The 16,405-nt window shown below is 35.3% G+C and overlaps 1 protein-coding gene across 1 annotated transcript; it reads left to right on the top strand.

Moving 5' to 3' along the window:
• Positions 1-11,803: 11,803 nt before the first annotated feature.
• On the top strand, positions 11,804-13,124 carry LOC116166195 (phospholipase A1-like). Its single transcript, XM_031481060.1, has 3 exons — positions 11,804-11,879; positions 11,927-12,842; positions 12,889-13,124. The coding sequence occupies exons 1-3, from the start codon at positions 11,819-11,821 to the stop codon at positions 12,950-12,952; spliced, it is 1,041 nt and encodes a 346-aa protein (XP_031336920.1). The 5' UTR covers positions 11,804-11,818; the 3' UTR covers positions 12,953-13,124.
• Positions 13,125-16,405: the final 3,281 nt, after the last annotated feature.

Here is a 16,405-nt window from a genome sequence, read left to right as displayed (position 1 = left end):
GTGGTGAAGGTTTGCTTGGACGGTTGGTTCGCGTCCTTGGGCTTAACGATGATAACTGGGTCATAGGTTTTCTGTTTCAACTTGTCCGCATACGTAAGCTTCACTTCAGATTGAGTTTGGAGAACTTGCGCTAGATCCTTGCTGATGCTGACATTTTGGGTATTTACCTGGTCTAAAGTATCTTTTAATAACTTCTCGTGGTTCATCAGTTTCTCGTGCTGACTTTCCATAACTCTATCCCAGTTCATCGTTACTTTGTTAATGTTAGTCAACATATTCCTGAGGCTGTGTGATTCGTGGATAGCGCAGAGGTCACAGAACCAATTAAAGTTCTTTTTTGAGTTAATAAATTTAACTTCATCGTCACTGACTTTAACGCACTTCGTGTGAAAGTAAGTTTGGCACCAACTAGCACAAAGAATAACTTTATCTGTACGATTAAGATCCACCCGACAAACACCACAGATTGCAGTTGGCATTGCGGCGGCAAGTAAGGGTGGTACTCACCCTCACGATTTGGTTTATGTTAACAAATTAGTTCTATTCTTAATTGACACTTATAATCGCGATCGACCACTCGTTACGACGGCGCGCACTCGCGCACTTAGTAATAACCTGAATTTTAATTCAATCTTGAATTTGAGACTCTTGGATTTTAGATAGGTTTCTAGTCATCCTGCGATTTTATAAAGAGTTTGAGAGCCTTTAATTGGATTTTAAAGTCTAATAACCTTTGATACATGTTAATCTGTAAGGGACTCAAAGTTATTTAAGAGTTCCTAAGGGTATCAAGAAATTTCTTCATCTCAGTCCGAAATCATTAAATCAATGTCAAACAAGGATCCTCCCTTGTTAGAATGAATATTCAAAAGAAATTACATACTTTCAGAACAGAACAACAGTAAGCCAGTGACAAATACGCACTACAGATTTACAGGTTTAAAGCATAAAATACCTTATTTACAGTCGTACTTCGTTACGTACTGCTATGTCGTGTGCTAAACTGATAGTGTTTATTGACTTAATAAAAGTGAGGTTAATAATTATTTTGGACAACCCAGCACATAGGTATAAAACCATCGCCTAAAACTAATCAAATTTATTTCGAACAAAAGAAGCTTTGCGCGAACGGAGAAAGTACATTAACTAAGTAAGTTTTTAAATAAGAGAAACTGTATCGATTGAATTCACCTACATATAAAATAATTTGATTGGATCATATTTTTTTCCAATTCGAACAAACCTTTCTTTTTATGAGTTGGATGTCTCAAAATCGACAGGTTTGCGGCACAATAAAAATTTCTTTAATGTAATTGGTGATCGTTACGAAACAATTTTGTGCTCATTTTCAGGATCCCCAATCTGTCTAGACATTCGGAGCTCGGGAAGCGTAGCAATCGTAATAACTTTATTTCGGAGCGATGTTTTGTATCGTCGTTATTCAGTTTAGTGCGTGGAATTATCGAATAAAGGCATCACTTCTTGTTTTTTTTCATTGTCAACCGCAACTGCTATTTAGGTTTGAAGTGATCTAGATACAAAATCAAATCGCGATGAAAAGCGTAGAATTGATACATAAATTCGTCACGTGATTTTATTTTCGAATCGACAGAAATCTTAGTAACGTAGTGTATTATTGAATTGGGGAGACTGGTACTATTGTTTTTTATCAATTCCAAAGCTAACTCCTCTAAATAAGAGTCTCTCTCTCCATTTAAAAGTAACTTTTCCTGGCACGCTCTAATTTCTGTACAGTCGCTTATAAATTAGTTATAAAAGATATGGGAGACGATCCAATTAATCTGGAAAACATGGACAGCATGTTTAATTAGAAATCTTGTCAGGACAAAATTCCTCTGTTTCCTCTTGTACTTACATAATGTTCTATATTCCCGAGCCGAGCCATAAAGAAAACTTATTGAATCACCGAATTTGTCCAATGCGTGAAGGAATGAGACCCTCCACCTGTAGGAGATACCATCGCACAGTAGGCGTTTTATCGATAACGTTGGTATAACTTTGAACACATTGAATATGTTGAGTATGTAGTACGTCGATCACGCACGCGACAAAAAGAAAAATCTTTCACTGAGCTTTACTTTAATTCCGAATAAATAAAATTGGAAAGAAGTGCTCTTTTAGCAAAGAAAATATAACGTTAATGTAAAAGTTACCTTCACATTTTCTAAATTGCATTTTTCTTTTCGATACTTAAGGTTCGATTAATGTTAATGTATTCTATACCGATACATTAAGGATTCATATATAAAGCGTTTAGCAATATACTTTCTGGAAATATCCTATACACAGCTGCAAGCAGCTGTATCGAGATAATTAATGCAAAAAAACTTTGTAATTTATTAAATTGATTCTTTAAGTTATTCAATACTCTTGTAACTAGTTATCTGTTGGATTTCCAATTCGTTTTGTTTCTATACAAGTTTACGAATATGAACTAATCGATTGACTTCAATACGATCCCTCGTCTTTTTTTATTTTATCAATAACGTCAAAAAGTCTTAACGTCCGGTCGTCCTTCCGGCCGTTTCAACAATAACTCAAAAATGCTTCGACATATACCTATAGCTGGAATTTGTTACAGGGACGAAGTGACTAGACGTTGGGCTTTGGGGTTTAACCCACTGACGCAGGGGGGTAAAAACGCATGCTTGTGCTACTTCCTTATAGCTTTGTGTGGATTTATTTACAAGTTTATGTCATTCATAGCAAAATCTACATATCTAAACGTATTTAGGGACATGCCTATTATTGCATCAGTTCTCAAACTTTGATCCTTCTGCCTGGCCGACACATCACATTCCATGCGTTTTTGATAGTGGACCTTTATTTATTGTTGTAATTGGTTCATTGGGTATTAAAGAGTAGTCATTTCCAAAATATTGTCGTTCGGTCGTCATATTGACTTGACTTGACAATGAACACCTCAAATACTCCACGACTGGAAAATTGTTTTGTCCACTTGTGAAAAACCACTGCACTGCAAAGCTATTATTTTCCATTTCCAGAGCTTTTATTATGAAATTATTATGATAATAATAATTTATTGTCTGTGATCAACACCAACATTGACATAGATATTGTCCAGTAGTACCTTAATAAATATTGCCAAATATATCACAAAACATACCTACATACATACACACAACAGTCAAATAAATTTATCACAGAGAACAATTGACTATACCAGTTATAACACCATATATTAGAATGGAAATCACACATTTTGTAAAAGCAGTCAGCTTTCAGATACCTTTTGAGAGCGGCTTTAAATTGAGCACTGCTTTTTAGACCCTTAATGAAGGATTGTAGGGCATTGAAGACTTTAATGCATGTGTACAGTGGTCCTCTTTCGAATTTTGCGGTACAATAATAGGGAACAGCGAGTGCGTTAGCATTTCTTGTAGGGTAATTGTGGTTGGTATTTAGCGAGGCAAAAAGCTTGCGGTTGTTAAATACCAAGTTGCACAATTTTTAGATATAAATGCTGGTAAATGTGAGAATTCTATTTTTGACAAAGGAGTCCTTATGTGATGGCAGTGGCTTAATGCCAAACATTAATCGTATAAGCCTCCTCTGGAGGATGAACACAATGAAAAAGGAAACGCATTCTTATAACTATACAAAAACTTGGGATAAATTTTTGTTACAGATAAATAAATAGCAATGGATATTCCTGAAACTTCAAAAAATTCACAAAATATGTAAACTTGTCATTATGGACAAAAGCTTGAAAGAGTTCAAAACCATTGATAGAAGTGATTCTGGCGATGATTCTGAAAATGTAGTGTTAAAAAAAATTAATCCCGATTAAAAAGTAGCCGTATCACTGCTGTTGATGCTATTTGTGCTTTTTGCACAAAACCACTGGAAGGTAAGGATTTGGTGAACAAATTTCACAGACTAGATGGAAAACCTTCTGCAAATCAGTTGAATTTGTGAAAGATGTGCTGACCGAGACTAGGTTAGAAAGTTTTAATAACATAAATCTGGGGGTATCCTAAAAGCCGCTGCTTTAGATTTTTGATAGCACAAAGATTGTTGAAAAATTAGTGCAGACCAATTTACAACATAAATGCGATGGAAAACAAAAGCAAACAGCATCAGTAAACAGTTCAGTGGGTAACATAGAATCAAACTGTTGCACTCAATAAGTTTTGTGAATTTGTTGTTGAATGCTTAGACGAAAATAAAAAAGTTTACGCACTTGTGAGAGTATGAGAGAAACTAATAAAGCATTTTGGAGATCACATTGGCTTCCAACGAAACGACTCAACAATAGTTTTTTTTAAAATATGTTAGGTTTGTGTCAGATAGGTGCACAACAAAAGGAAATGCCACTTATTCAACTAGTTGGTGACCAAGCAAATATGTTGAAATATGTCAAAATCCAGATAAAAAGCATCTTGGGAGGATTTCATACAGATGTCTTATTTGGATGCACTGGGGAAACGGTTACAAGGCTGTGGCATCGCAGAATTAGTTGTGGAGGCAGGTGTTGATACTGCAGGTAGTGCCAAGCAAGCATTAAGTGGTAAAAATTACAGTAGGGAAATGCGACTACAAAAATTAATATGAGATGAGAATCTTCATTACGCTTAGAAAATCATCCTGATATTACTTTACTTTAATATCTTTTATATCATAGGTACGTCTGTTGAGCAGTCCGTTCTATTTTTGTGTTTTTTTCAAATTTTGACAGCACAGAAAATAAAAGTTTTTTAATAAACGTCTGCCATCAATTTTACAATAGTATTGGAGAGAAAGACTATTAATAGGGCGGTAGCTCATAGACAGACATTTTTCGTTGTCTATTCGCTTGGTAGCATATATTATGTATGTTCCAAAAATTGCTAAAAAAAGAAGTTTGAGCAGATGTTTATTAATAAATTTTTGTTTTGTTGTCAAAATTTTCAAAATTACATACAAGTAAATTTAATTGCTCAACAGACGTGTGATATACGTTTATACTCTAGTTCTAACCTCTGTAATGATTAACGTGTTTTAAAAGTTCAATTTGGACCGTAATCTTTGTTACATCTCCTTCACGTAAATTATTTCCTGATTACTGGAACCGTCGATAACATATTCACGGTCACTCGGTCCGTTTGGAATAGGTTGTTCACTTTCACAACATATTAGTAGATTTTCGTTAGTAATTATTGTGCACATTTTCCGTGTTTAGCACATCCCATGTGAAGTACATGAAAACAGTTTGTACATTTGGGACCATTACTGCCACTTTTGGCAATTGACGATCCCCACTAAAAAAATGGTACACAGTTTTGTTGTTTAATACATGAAAAAATGTACTCAAATTTCATGATATGACCGTTTTGTTACTCGACACAAAATAACTAATTTGGAATTTGCACGTTTGATAGAAAATCCTATACTGGGTATGTCTTCATGGTCGCAGAAGGCCCAATATCTTGAAACTCTTGCCTCCACAGAAGCAGAGCATATAGATCTGACGGAAGGCACTAAGGAAGCCCTGTACATACTTAAAATCTTTTCTTATGGAATTAGGAATAGTTTGTTCCAATAAAATAGTTATCTATGAAGATGACATAGGAGTCATCAAACTGGCCGAAAATCTGACTTTTCATGCACGGAGTAAGCATGTCGACATAAGATCCAATTTTATTCGAGATGCTTTGAAGACCGAAGTCATTGAGGCGAAACACATTTCAACGGCAAAAATGATCACTGATGTATTTACCAAGGGTATTCCTGGGCCTAAACACAGTGAGTGTGTGAAAATATTAACTTTGTGCCCGAATAGCTGCCATTGACATTCATTTACTCGTATCATGTTCGTCATTCGCCTGCGAGGAGAAGTAGCGTATGTTGCTCGAATAACAAGAGACACAACTGTCATATAAGTTAAGTGTTCCGCGTTTCTACATTTCTTGCTTTTTGTGTTATGTCTTCTTAGTAAATATCACCGCTAGCAAACCACAGCGTTAGCTTTGCCATTTTCTTTAATATCATCCACATACCACATATTTAAAGTCATTTTGGCATCCCGTTTGAAACTTGCATAGCTAATTCCAACAATTCAAGTTAGAAAGGGAATTAACAAATCTGGCTATGCGTTCAATGGTATATTACTGCCACCATACTTTTTCGAACATAAATGAATGTGTTCGTGAGTTGAATGACGGTACACGAATATTAAATAACTGAAGTATGTCAGGGCATCCTATATGTACATTTAATATTTTAAAAGCAAAGCATAATTCTAAATAATTTCTGCGTATACGCATAGAATATAATGCAAAATAATTTAGTTTTCATTCGTAAGACCAATTATCAAAGTTCAGAATTGGCTTATAACAAAGCGCGTTTCTAATTTTGCGTTGAACGCGTTCTATCCTGTTAATACGCACCGTATAATTAGGTGACCAAATGATACAGTTATAATCCAGTATAGATCTAACAATTACTACATAAAGTTTACTAAGATACCTCACGTCAGAGAAACATGGAGCTACACGTTTTACGAATCCGGAAATTCGCAAAGCTTTGGTGACAACAAGATCAATAAATGCTTCTCAAAAGTTACAGAGCTATCTAAAATAACAACAAGATCGCTAATTTTAGGTCCGCACTGTTAAGTTCCTTACCGTCACCGTATTTGATCGTTTTGTAGAAACAATTACTCACATTTAGATTTAAGCACAGCCACAAAGTATTATTTTTACACGAATTACCAAGGTTATCCAAATCGTTCTGTAAGATATCGGTATTCGGACACTACTTTATCATTAAATATATTTTGCTTAATGTATGACATTGGTTACAAATACAATAACCGCTGCTCTGATTTATTTACAGAATTTTATCCCCAAACCATTATTACATTTGGTAATAAATGACCAGTCACCTAAAACATCGTCGAAAAATGCCCTCGGTGAGTAGAGTGCCGACGTCGGGCTGATCAGTGACCATTCTCGTGTATTCTTAATATTGGAAATAAAAATTATGTTATGTGAAGTACAAAAAAGTAAGAGGAATTCTAAAGAGATTAGTAGGAAATGCTAGAAAGTGCAGTTTCTATGATCATAAAGGGAAATTGCAGGACGTCCAAGTCTAAAAAATTGGCAGAGAGCTTTACGTGCAATTGACATCTTCTCACAATTTTTTTAAATAATTTGTCGCCGACCCCGTAACTCAGCTGTCGGGTAAAAATAACCATGACCCTTAAACCATGTGTCCTATAAAAATTTAAGGTGTGACCACCGTATATGTCTACGTAATAGATGTGGCAAGGAATATATTGAGGAATCTGTGCACAAAATCAATACCCGATCCCTTAATTTTAAGTTGAGGGTGCCTCGTATATAAAAAATGATTGCAGGATGAATCTTTAATCGCGTGGTAAGATTTTCTTCCGGTTCTATAATTCAGTATCGCTCAAGCATGCTAACAATTTACATACAGGAGACTTTACATCTATATGGTAACGTGATCTTACACGTACGTGCTACGTATTGACAACGAAAACGTGTGCGACATATTGAGTAAAACACGGTTTGATTTAGTTTAACGTGAGAGATTAGAGTGTAACATTTTAATTAATTTTAGGATAACAGTTTTCTCCGAAAAAATCTTACTAATAATTAGCTGTATCCACACAAACTAACATTAAAGTGACTAGGAAAGGAACCTAACATTGCACATTAAGCCGAAATACGTATTTTCAGCAATAGCTGCAATTGTTATATTATGATTATATAAAACAAAACATACAATAGGAATATGTAACACCATACAGCAAAATAGCAGTAGTAAACATTTGACTATAATGTTCACAATGTGGCCTCTTTTTGTTTTTTTCTCCACCGTGTGTCTGTAAAGGTATACGTGCATAAGAAAAGAATCATTGGGAGCCATCCGTCGAGCGTACATACCTCAGTTCAGGAAACGATTAGTGGAAAATCATCAATATTAAGGCAAATCCGTGAAAAAGGTCAACCTTCGAAAGGCAACCGAGAAATAGTCTTGCATTTTTTAGCGTATTATGAATTTATGATACAGTCGGTGCAAAGGGTAAGTTATAACAAGGACAGCTCCAATTCAGCGAAAGATTACAAAGCAAGACGAAGCATTGGCAAAGAAACATGATGCAACCTCTACTATCCCTTAATCTTTTTGATTGTTGTAATAACTGAATCTGACACCCTTTACTCAGCAACATTTGGACTCTGTTTTTTTACCTGAAAATTTAGAAACAGTACTGCATCCGCATTCAGACACCTTGATAACGATAAATAAGTACACTGAATTGAAATGAGATCGTTCCAGTTTCCACCTTTTTCCCACATACAACTTTTATATCTATTGAAAACAACCTGTTTCCAAAAATTTGACGAAAGATATGCGTGGTCCCGTTATCTATTACTAAAGCAATAGTCCCCTTAAATGTTACGGATGAAAACAAAATATTAGTTCCGTTTCCGTTTCCGTAACAGTTGTCGGACAGCTCCTTCAACCAGGTGGCTACTCGCTGATCCTTTAACGACTTTCTTCCTCGAATGCAGCTTACATACAAATCCTGATACCAACGATTAATTCTCATGCGGAACAAGGATGGATCAAATTAAAATAGCTAATAGCTTGTTACAAATATCTGTAACTAAAAAATTTCTACTGCGTGGCCCGAAAATCCACCATATCGATATAGAAAAATTCCCTGTATAGCCCCTATACTATAGAATGGCGCATCTAAAAAAGAAAGCTCTAGAGTATGCGTCTATACTTGATCAAAAACACGTTATCACCAACGAGCGCTAAAAGCTTCACGCAAAGAAACAGAATTTTAGAAACAAATTGAGCTTTTCAAGTTGTAGGTACGTATAAAGTGAAATCGTCTATTTTAGGTAGGGTATATATTCGTGATAGATGTCATTAATCTATCAACTAGAATGTTCTCATAAACCTGATAATGTGTCCCATAATCAGTGACTACCGAACACTAAACGTTGTAAACGCTGTCCCAAAGGAAATTTCAGTAAAACCTCAAAACCAACTCCTTTACCTTTACTTATTTTAGCTCTCTGAGTAAAATCTGTGCTACCTAAACTATGAGATTTCCGATCACCCGCAGAGTCTATTTCTGCCGTAGATCCTGCCGTTTTCATAATATTGGTAAACAATTGTAGGGAATATTTCCAAAGCAATTTACTTTCGCGTACCTTTTGGCATTACTTCAATCACGCTTGGGTGTAGGCACCGAAAAATTCTTACATATTGCATTCATATTAATAAAGCTTCGAGGTGTAGCGCTAGAAAATTATTTGGAAATTGGAAACAACGTACCAACTATATTGCAAGAATACGCAAGGGGAAATGTTTTGTTTATACTTTCTTAGCATATATTAAAATGTACAGTCACGGCACCTAAACGCTATTTTTTTTGGGTATCAATGAGACGGCGTTATTGCGTTACAATACGCAGCATTTGAGTGTATTTAAATCTTTTTACTCGTCAACTTGTTTTAGGAAATTATGTATCACTTTAGAAAGAACAATATTTTCATTTTAATGTAAGCATTTATGTATGACAAAATGGTCGAGGCTGTTTTAAGTGTAGTTGACGAGTTTCTCGCACCTCACATCTAGAGTAGGAGTTATTTCCCCAGGGCGTCAGCCTTAGCACCCGGTTGAAGTTCTCTGCGGCCTTTCGGGTTAGGGCAAACATGGAGCAATTTGCATTGAAATTTATGTTATTGTTGACTAGAAATGTATTTAGGATTCACATTCACGAAATCTTAACAGGGTATTATAATCTATAAGGTTATATAACAACGAGCGGATTAGAGGTTGTGTTTTAGTGGATGCACTATAATTTAATCCTTTAATTTGTGCACAAAAGGTTTCAGGCAATTTGTACCGAATTTCAACTCTTTAACTGCTGTAATTGATACACTGCCGGAGCTAGATTATCGAACGTATACAAAATAACAGCGAGACTACGCGATGCTCCTTTATAAAAGGAACACCGGGAGAATTATGACTGTGAAAAAAATTTTTGGGAGTATACCACTGACAAAAGAGGGTTTCGATGGAACTTTTTTTAAAAACATTTTGAGGTTTTCTAGTTTTAACTTATGAGAGGAATAATTTGTTTCTATTACAGTAGACGTATCAAATTACAGACCAAATCGTTCTGCAGTGACACCTAGAGCGCATGGGACCGAGTAACGAACAAAATCACAACAAACATTGTAAAATAGATTAGTGATAAAAATGTATGACGGTGTGGAAAAGTTAATTTTTTTAAATTACCACTTTATTCCGACAATTAGACATATATCTTCCTTTTTTCTAAAATTATACAGAACTAAAACTACACCTTTTTACCTGGCAATATAGCCACGTTTTTTGTCAATTGCCGCTTTTTGGGGATATTATTAGGTAAAACTTAGTCCTGACAAATATACGTAATTAACGAATTTTTGTGACAAGGATATACAACACTTGAAGGCCGATTTCATTCTCTAGTTGAATCAGAACTGCGTCAAATAAATTCAAATTTGATTTGTTCGAACATTTTTTTAAATCTTCGCAAACTGGTTTATTAGCGGGTGAAAAGATGAATGAGTTTAGCGCCAACGCGGCGACCTTGTTTAGTACGGTTGTCCATTTTAGGCAGCTTTTATATATAACTTCTGAGACGTTCAGCCCAACCCAATGCAATGATAATGTGCTCTTGGATTTTCATTTTGTTCTGTTAACGAATGCCATATGGTCCTAAAATGTGTGTAAAATTTGATTCCTAGAATCATTTTTGATATGTTAATCATCACCTTGTTCACGACATACAAAAATAGGCACCTAATGGACTCTAGTATTTATTGGGTAATGAGTTTTTTATCATTTTTCTTGAAAAGCTGGAAAAAGTTAATATAATTTTCCAGCGACGTCGGAAGTGAATAACGGTTGGGGGGGGGGGGGGCAAAAATCAGCGACCATGGAGTCTGAAAGGTCCCTTCCATGCAAAATTGTGTACGAATTAATGCAAAGCAGTGGGTTTTTTAAGTGACCCTGGAACCTGTTTATTTAATCATTCAAATAATGTATTTTTGAAAGAAAAGTTTTGAAAAAAATTTAAAAAAGTGTCGGAGGATGTCTATAGTTATATGCAACTGCGCAACTCAGAGATACTTGACTCGATTGAGAAAACCATAGCCGTAGATCATTAATATGTTATTTAAAAAATACCTAATGAAGGACTAGAACATACAAAAGTTAAAAAAATGTTGTTCCTATTTATTGCACTATTGAGCATTGTAAAGAAAAGCTAGTATAAACAATTAAATATATCCAAAAATTTTCCGCCTTTCCGCAGTTTTTCTGGCATATTCTTTCAATATATCCTCTACTTCTACACTTTTTGTAATTTCTGCGTGCACATGCAGTAGAAGATGTGTTAGTCGCATTTTAGTGATTTATCTACTCATTCTTAGAGGGGGAGCGACCCCCCTTGTGTAAAAACTGAGGGGGCGACTCGCCCCCTCTAACCCATACTTCCGACGTCGCTGTAATTTTCATAATTTGTCAAACAAAGCCTTTGTGATAAGATTAGGTATCGTACTCGTATTTATATAGTGATTTATTCATTTTTTAATCGCTTGACAAAGTGTATGATAAAGTTCACTGAGTAATTGGGTAGCTCCATGTGGAGATAATAATGCCATTGCCACTGTTTTTGCATACCTTATCAAACACTTCATCGATTGTTTTAAAAGGCAAATCTATTCCGTATCTTGTTCTTTTCACTGAGCGCGCCAAGATGAAGGTACTACTTGTGTTCCTAACATTTACAATTTTAGGATTTGCTTCGCGTTCTAATGGTAGGGATCTCCTTTGAAAGATTTGTTGATAATCTTTAATTGTTTAGGTTTTCGTTCAAGCAGAAGATATGTTCCCAACGAAAACGATCCCTACCGTTTTAAAGAAATAGCATTCGAGGACGATATAGGAAAATTACATTTTGAAAACTTAAGCGTGGAGCATCTTCAAGAGAGGTCTATTACACCAGGAGATGTTACATTACATTTGTTTACCCGAAAACATCCTAAAACCAGCGTAGCAGTGCCAATAAATAAAGCAGGAGATTTGTTAAGACATAACCAGTCCTTCAACGCTTCAGCTCTCAACTACTTCATTATACATGGATGGAGGAACAACTATAAAAGTAACGTAAATGTGGTTATCACCGAGGCAATTCTAAACAATTACGATGTTAACGTCTTTGTGGTCGACTGGAGCACATATGCATTTAAATTTTATACAACATCTAAGGCAGCTGTGCCACAAATTGGACTGTTTCTGGCAAATTTTATCAGTGACTTACTTAAAGAATACCAGATACCTCATACACAGTTTGTGTTAGTTGGCCACAGTCTTGGTGCGCATATAGCTGGTTGTACTGGATCCGCTTTAAGCGGCCAAATCGACCACATAATTGGATTAGACCCAGCAGGGCCGTTATTTTCTTTAAACCAACTTGATAATCGATTAGATGAGACTGATGCCAAATTTGTTCAAGTTGTTCATACAAACGGATACCTGCTAGGTTTTAGTAGTGCCATCGGTCACGCAGACTATTATCCTAATGATGGCAATAGGCAGCCCGGTTGTGGAATTGATCTATTTGGCAAATGCGCTCATTCTCGAGCTTACTACTATTACGCGGAATCAATATGGCAAGGTGGATTTGAAGCGGAAAAATGTCTCACATATGATGAATTTATGAACTCAAACTGTATAACGCACAAAAAATCCTTCCTTGGGACGTTTTTTATTGATAAAAGGTAGGTGGGTGCACAATTTGTATTTATTAACAACATCTAATTTAAGTGCGTACGGTGATTATTATTTAGATACGAATAGAGAAGCGCCTTTTGCATTGGGAACTAGATGATCTGTGGATATACTCCTATGCTCACAACGTCGCGTCAAATGAGTTGAAGCAAAATACCTACGTGTACCGCATCAACAGTATTGCAAGCCCAGGCAGAATATCCGTAAAGATATTAAAATTTCAACACAGTGCTGTAGGTTAAAATAAAGGATTTGATTTTCGTACTTCGATAGATTGCATTTCTTATTTTTCGTTATTCACTGTGAATAAATACAGTCAAATTCCTTCATTCTAATCGATTCTATTTGTTCAACTTTCTTATTGTTCAAATTAGAGAACGTGTTAACAAATTCATACATTTTCTAAATAACCGATTTTTATATGGGACTTTTTATATGACAAAAACTGACTTGTAACTACGAGTATAACAACATAATTCTTTCAAATACGTTTTTCTACAACATCCTCCCACCATCATTCCTCAATAAATTAGAGAGAGGAATTACCCTCTTCATTCAACTCCAGTTTATAGAGTGTCGGTGAACTGGTCGTAGATACTCTCCTCTGATTGTCTTCACTAGAACAATTCGAACGTGACCGTCTTTTCCTCTTAACGTCTTAGTTACGATTCCCATTGGCCAATCCAGACGTTTAGTTTTTTTGTGGCCCTCAGAAAAAATTGTCTCAGATCGACCCGGAAAAAAAAATGTTCTTATAGAATGTGGCCTGTAGAATCCATAATTTCAAACAGTTCCAAGATTGGGCTACTAGTTCAAAAGTTACCGCCCTTTGAATTTTCTTTCGAAATTGGTTTCTTTTCTAGTCTATAACCTTTTATTGAGAAGTCTGATCGAAAAAGTACGGCTTGTTTTGGATTCTACGCACCAAAATTAATAAGAAAAAGTGTTTTCCCGAGACATTTTGGTGCAGTCGATTTTTGGTAAAAAAGGAAGGTTGTACACTGCCTTTTTTGGAGGACCTCAGAAAAAATTGTCTCAGATCGACCCGGAAAATTTTCTTATAGAATGTGCCCTGTAGAATCCATAATTTCAAACAGTTCCAAGATTGGGCTACTAGTTCAAAAGTTACAGCCCTTTGAATTTTCTTTCGAAATTGGTTTCTAGTCTATTACTTTTGATTGAGAAGCCTGATCGAAAAAGTACGAATTGTTTTGGATTCTACGCACCAAAATTAATAAGAAAAAGTGTTTTCCCGAGAAATTTTGGTGTAGTCGATTTTTGGTAAAAAAAGAAGGTTATACACTGCCTTTTTTTGAGGCCCGCAAAAAAATTGTCTCAGATCGACCCGGAAAAAAATTTTCTTATAGAATGTGGCCTGTAGAATCCATAATTTCAAACAGTTCCAAGTTTGGGCTACTAGTTCAAAAGTTACAGCCCTTTGAATTTTTTTTCGAAATTGGTTTCTAGTCTATAACTTTTGATTGAGAAGTCTGATCGACAAAGTACGAATTGTTTTGGATTCTACGCACCAAAATTAATAAGAAAAAGTGTTTTCCCGAGAAATTTTGGTGTAGTCGATTTTTGGTAAAAAAGGAAGGTTGTACATTGCCTTTTTTTGAGGCCCTTAAAGAAAATTATCTCAGATCGACCCGGAAAAAAATGTTTCTTATAGAATGTGGCCTGTAGAATCCATAATTTCAAAAAGTTCCATAATTGGGCTACTAGTTCAAAAGTTACAGCCCTTTGAATTTTCTTTCGAAATTGGTTTCTAGTCTATAACCTTTGATTGAGAAGTCTGATCGAAAAAGTACGAATTGTTTTGGATTCTACGCACCAAAATTAATAAGAAAAAGTGTTTTCCCGAAAAATTTTGGTGCAATTGATTTTTGGTAAAAAAGGAAGATTGTACACTGCCTTTTTTTGAAGCCCTCAAAAAAAATTGTCTCAGATCGACCCGGAAAAAAATGTTTCTTATAGAATGTGGCCTGTAGAATCCATAATTTCAAAAAGTTCCATAATTGGGCTACTAGTTCAAAAGTTACAGCCCTTTGAATTTTCTTTCGAAATTGGTTTCTAGTCTATAACTTTTTATTGAGAAGTCTGATCGATAAAGTACCAATTGTTTTGGATTCTACGCACCAAAATTAATAAGAAAAAGTGTTTTCCCGAGAAATTTTGGTGCAGTCGATTTTTGGTAAAAAAGGAAGGTTATACGCTGCCTTTTTTTGAGGCCCGCAAAAAAATTGTCTGAGATCGACCCGGAAAAAAATGTTTCTTATAGAATGTGGCCTGTACAATCCATAATTTCAAACAGTTCCAAGATTGGGCTACTAGTTCAAAAGTTACAGCTCGTTGAATATTCTTTCGACATTGGTTTCTAGTCCATAACATTTTATTGAGAAGTCTGATCGAAAAAGTACGAATTGTTTTGAATTCTACGCACCAAAATTAATAAGAAAAAGTGTTTTCCCGAGAAATTTTGGTGCAGTCGATTTTTGGTAAAAAAGGAGGTTGTANGAATTTTGGTAAAAAAGGAAGGTTGTACACTGCCTTTTTTGAGGCCCTCAAAAAAAATTGTCTCAGATCGACCCGGAAAAAAATTTTCTTATAGAATGTGGCCTGTAGAATCCATAATAAATCGCTAATTATCACAATATTTAACAAAAAAGTACCTTCGGCCTAACTTAGAACCTAAAAAAAACCTTACCTGTAAAGCACAAAAAGTCTTCTAAAGTGCCTCAAAAATCATAGTACATTTTTAACGAAAAAAGTTTAACAATTATTTAAAAAATAATTCGCCGTTATCAGTTTCATTAACAAAGTAAACAGAGTCGTCCCCTTGGCCGACAAATTCCTCAGTCCCGCAAATCCCTTGGGATCCCGCTCCATTTATGTGCGGGATTAATCTCGCAAAAATGCTGCGGGATCCCTCTATTTCGGGATCCCGCAATCCCGGTATTGCATTCCCTATACAGGACAAAGGTTCTGATTGGATTGGTAAGATTCCATTAGAGTGTAATTATAATTGTAAGCTAAATGAAACGTCAGTCGATCAACTGCATACATCTACTTTGTAATTAAACAAATGGAATTCAGTTTACTAGAGCTACGAATATCAAAATTAAAGACACTTTCAAAAACGACATATTGATAATTAGAAATGCTTGCTACTTGTAAGTAGTAGGTAGTTGTTTTTTGTTTGTTACCTGCGTTTTACTTGCAGAAAGGAGGGATCGTATATCAGTGTAGATAATCATCTTCTAGTAATGTATTAGTTTAATTAAATTTATTAATTTAATCACCAGATTAAAAAAATACGTGCCAATTCCAGCATTTGCGTCTTCGAATTGGATAGGCAAGATTGCGCCCAAGCGCATGTGAATATTTGATGATAACTAAATTAATAGGTGCATTTAGTATAAATGCTTAAGCTAATAGTGTTTTATAATGAAGTTTAATTAAGGAATACAATCTCCACCAATAGCACTTAGTAGTTCATTAAGTAAATCTAAATATCTAATGCTTACGAACCAAATAGTGTATGTGGGGTTGT

Source organism: Photinus pyralis, unplaced genomic scaffold, assembly GCF_008802855.1.
Source record: "Photinus pyralis isolate 1611_PpyrPB1 unplaced genomic scaffold, Ppyr1.3 Ppyr1.4_LG3a, whole genome shotgun sequence".
Lineage (NCBI taxonomy): Eukaryota > Metazoa > Arthropoda > Insecta > Coleoptera > Lampyridae > Photinus > Photinus pyralis.
Note: the sequence above shows the minus strand (reverse complement) of the source record. Positions and strands in the feature narration are given on the sequence as shown.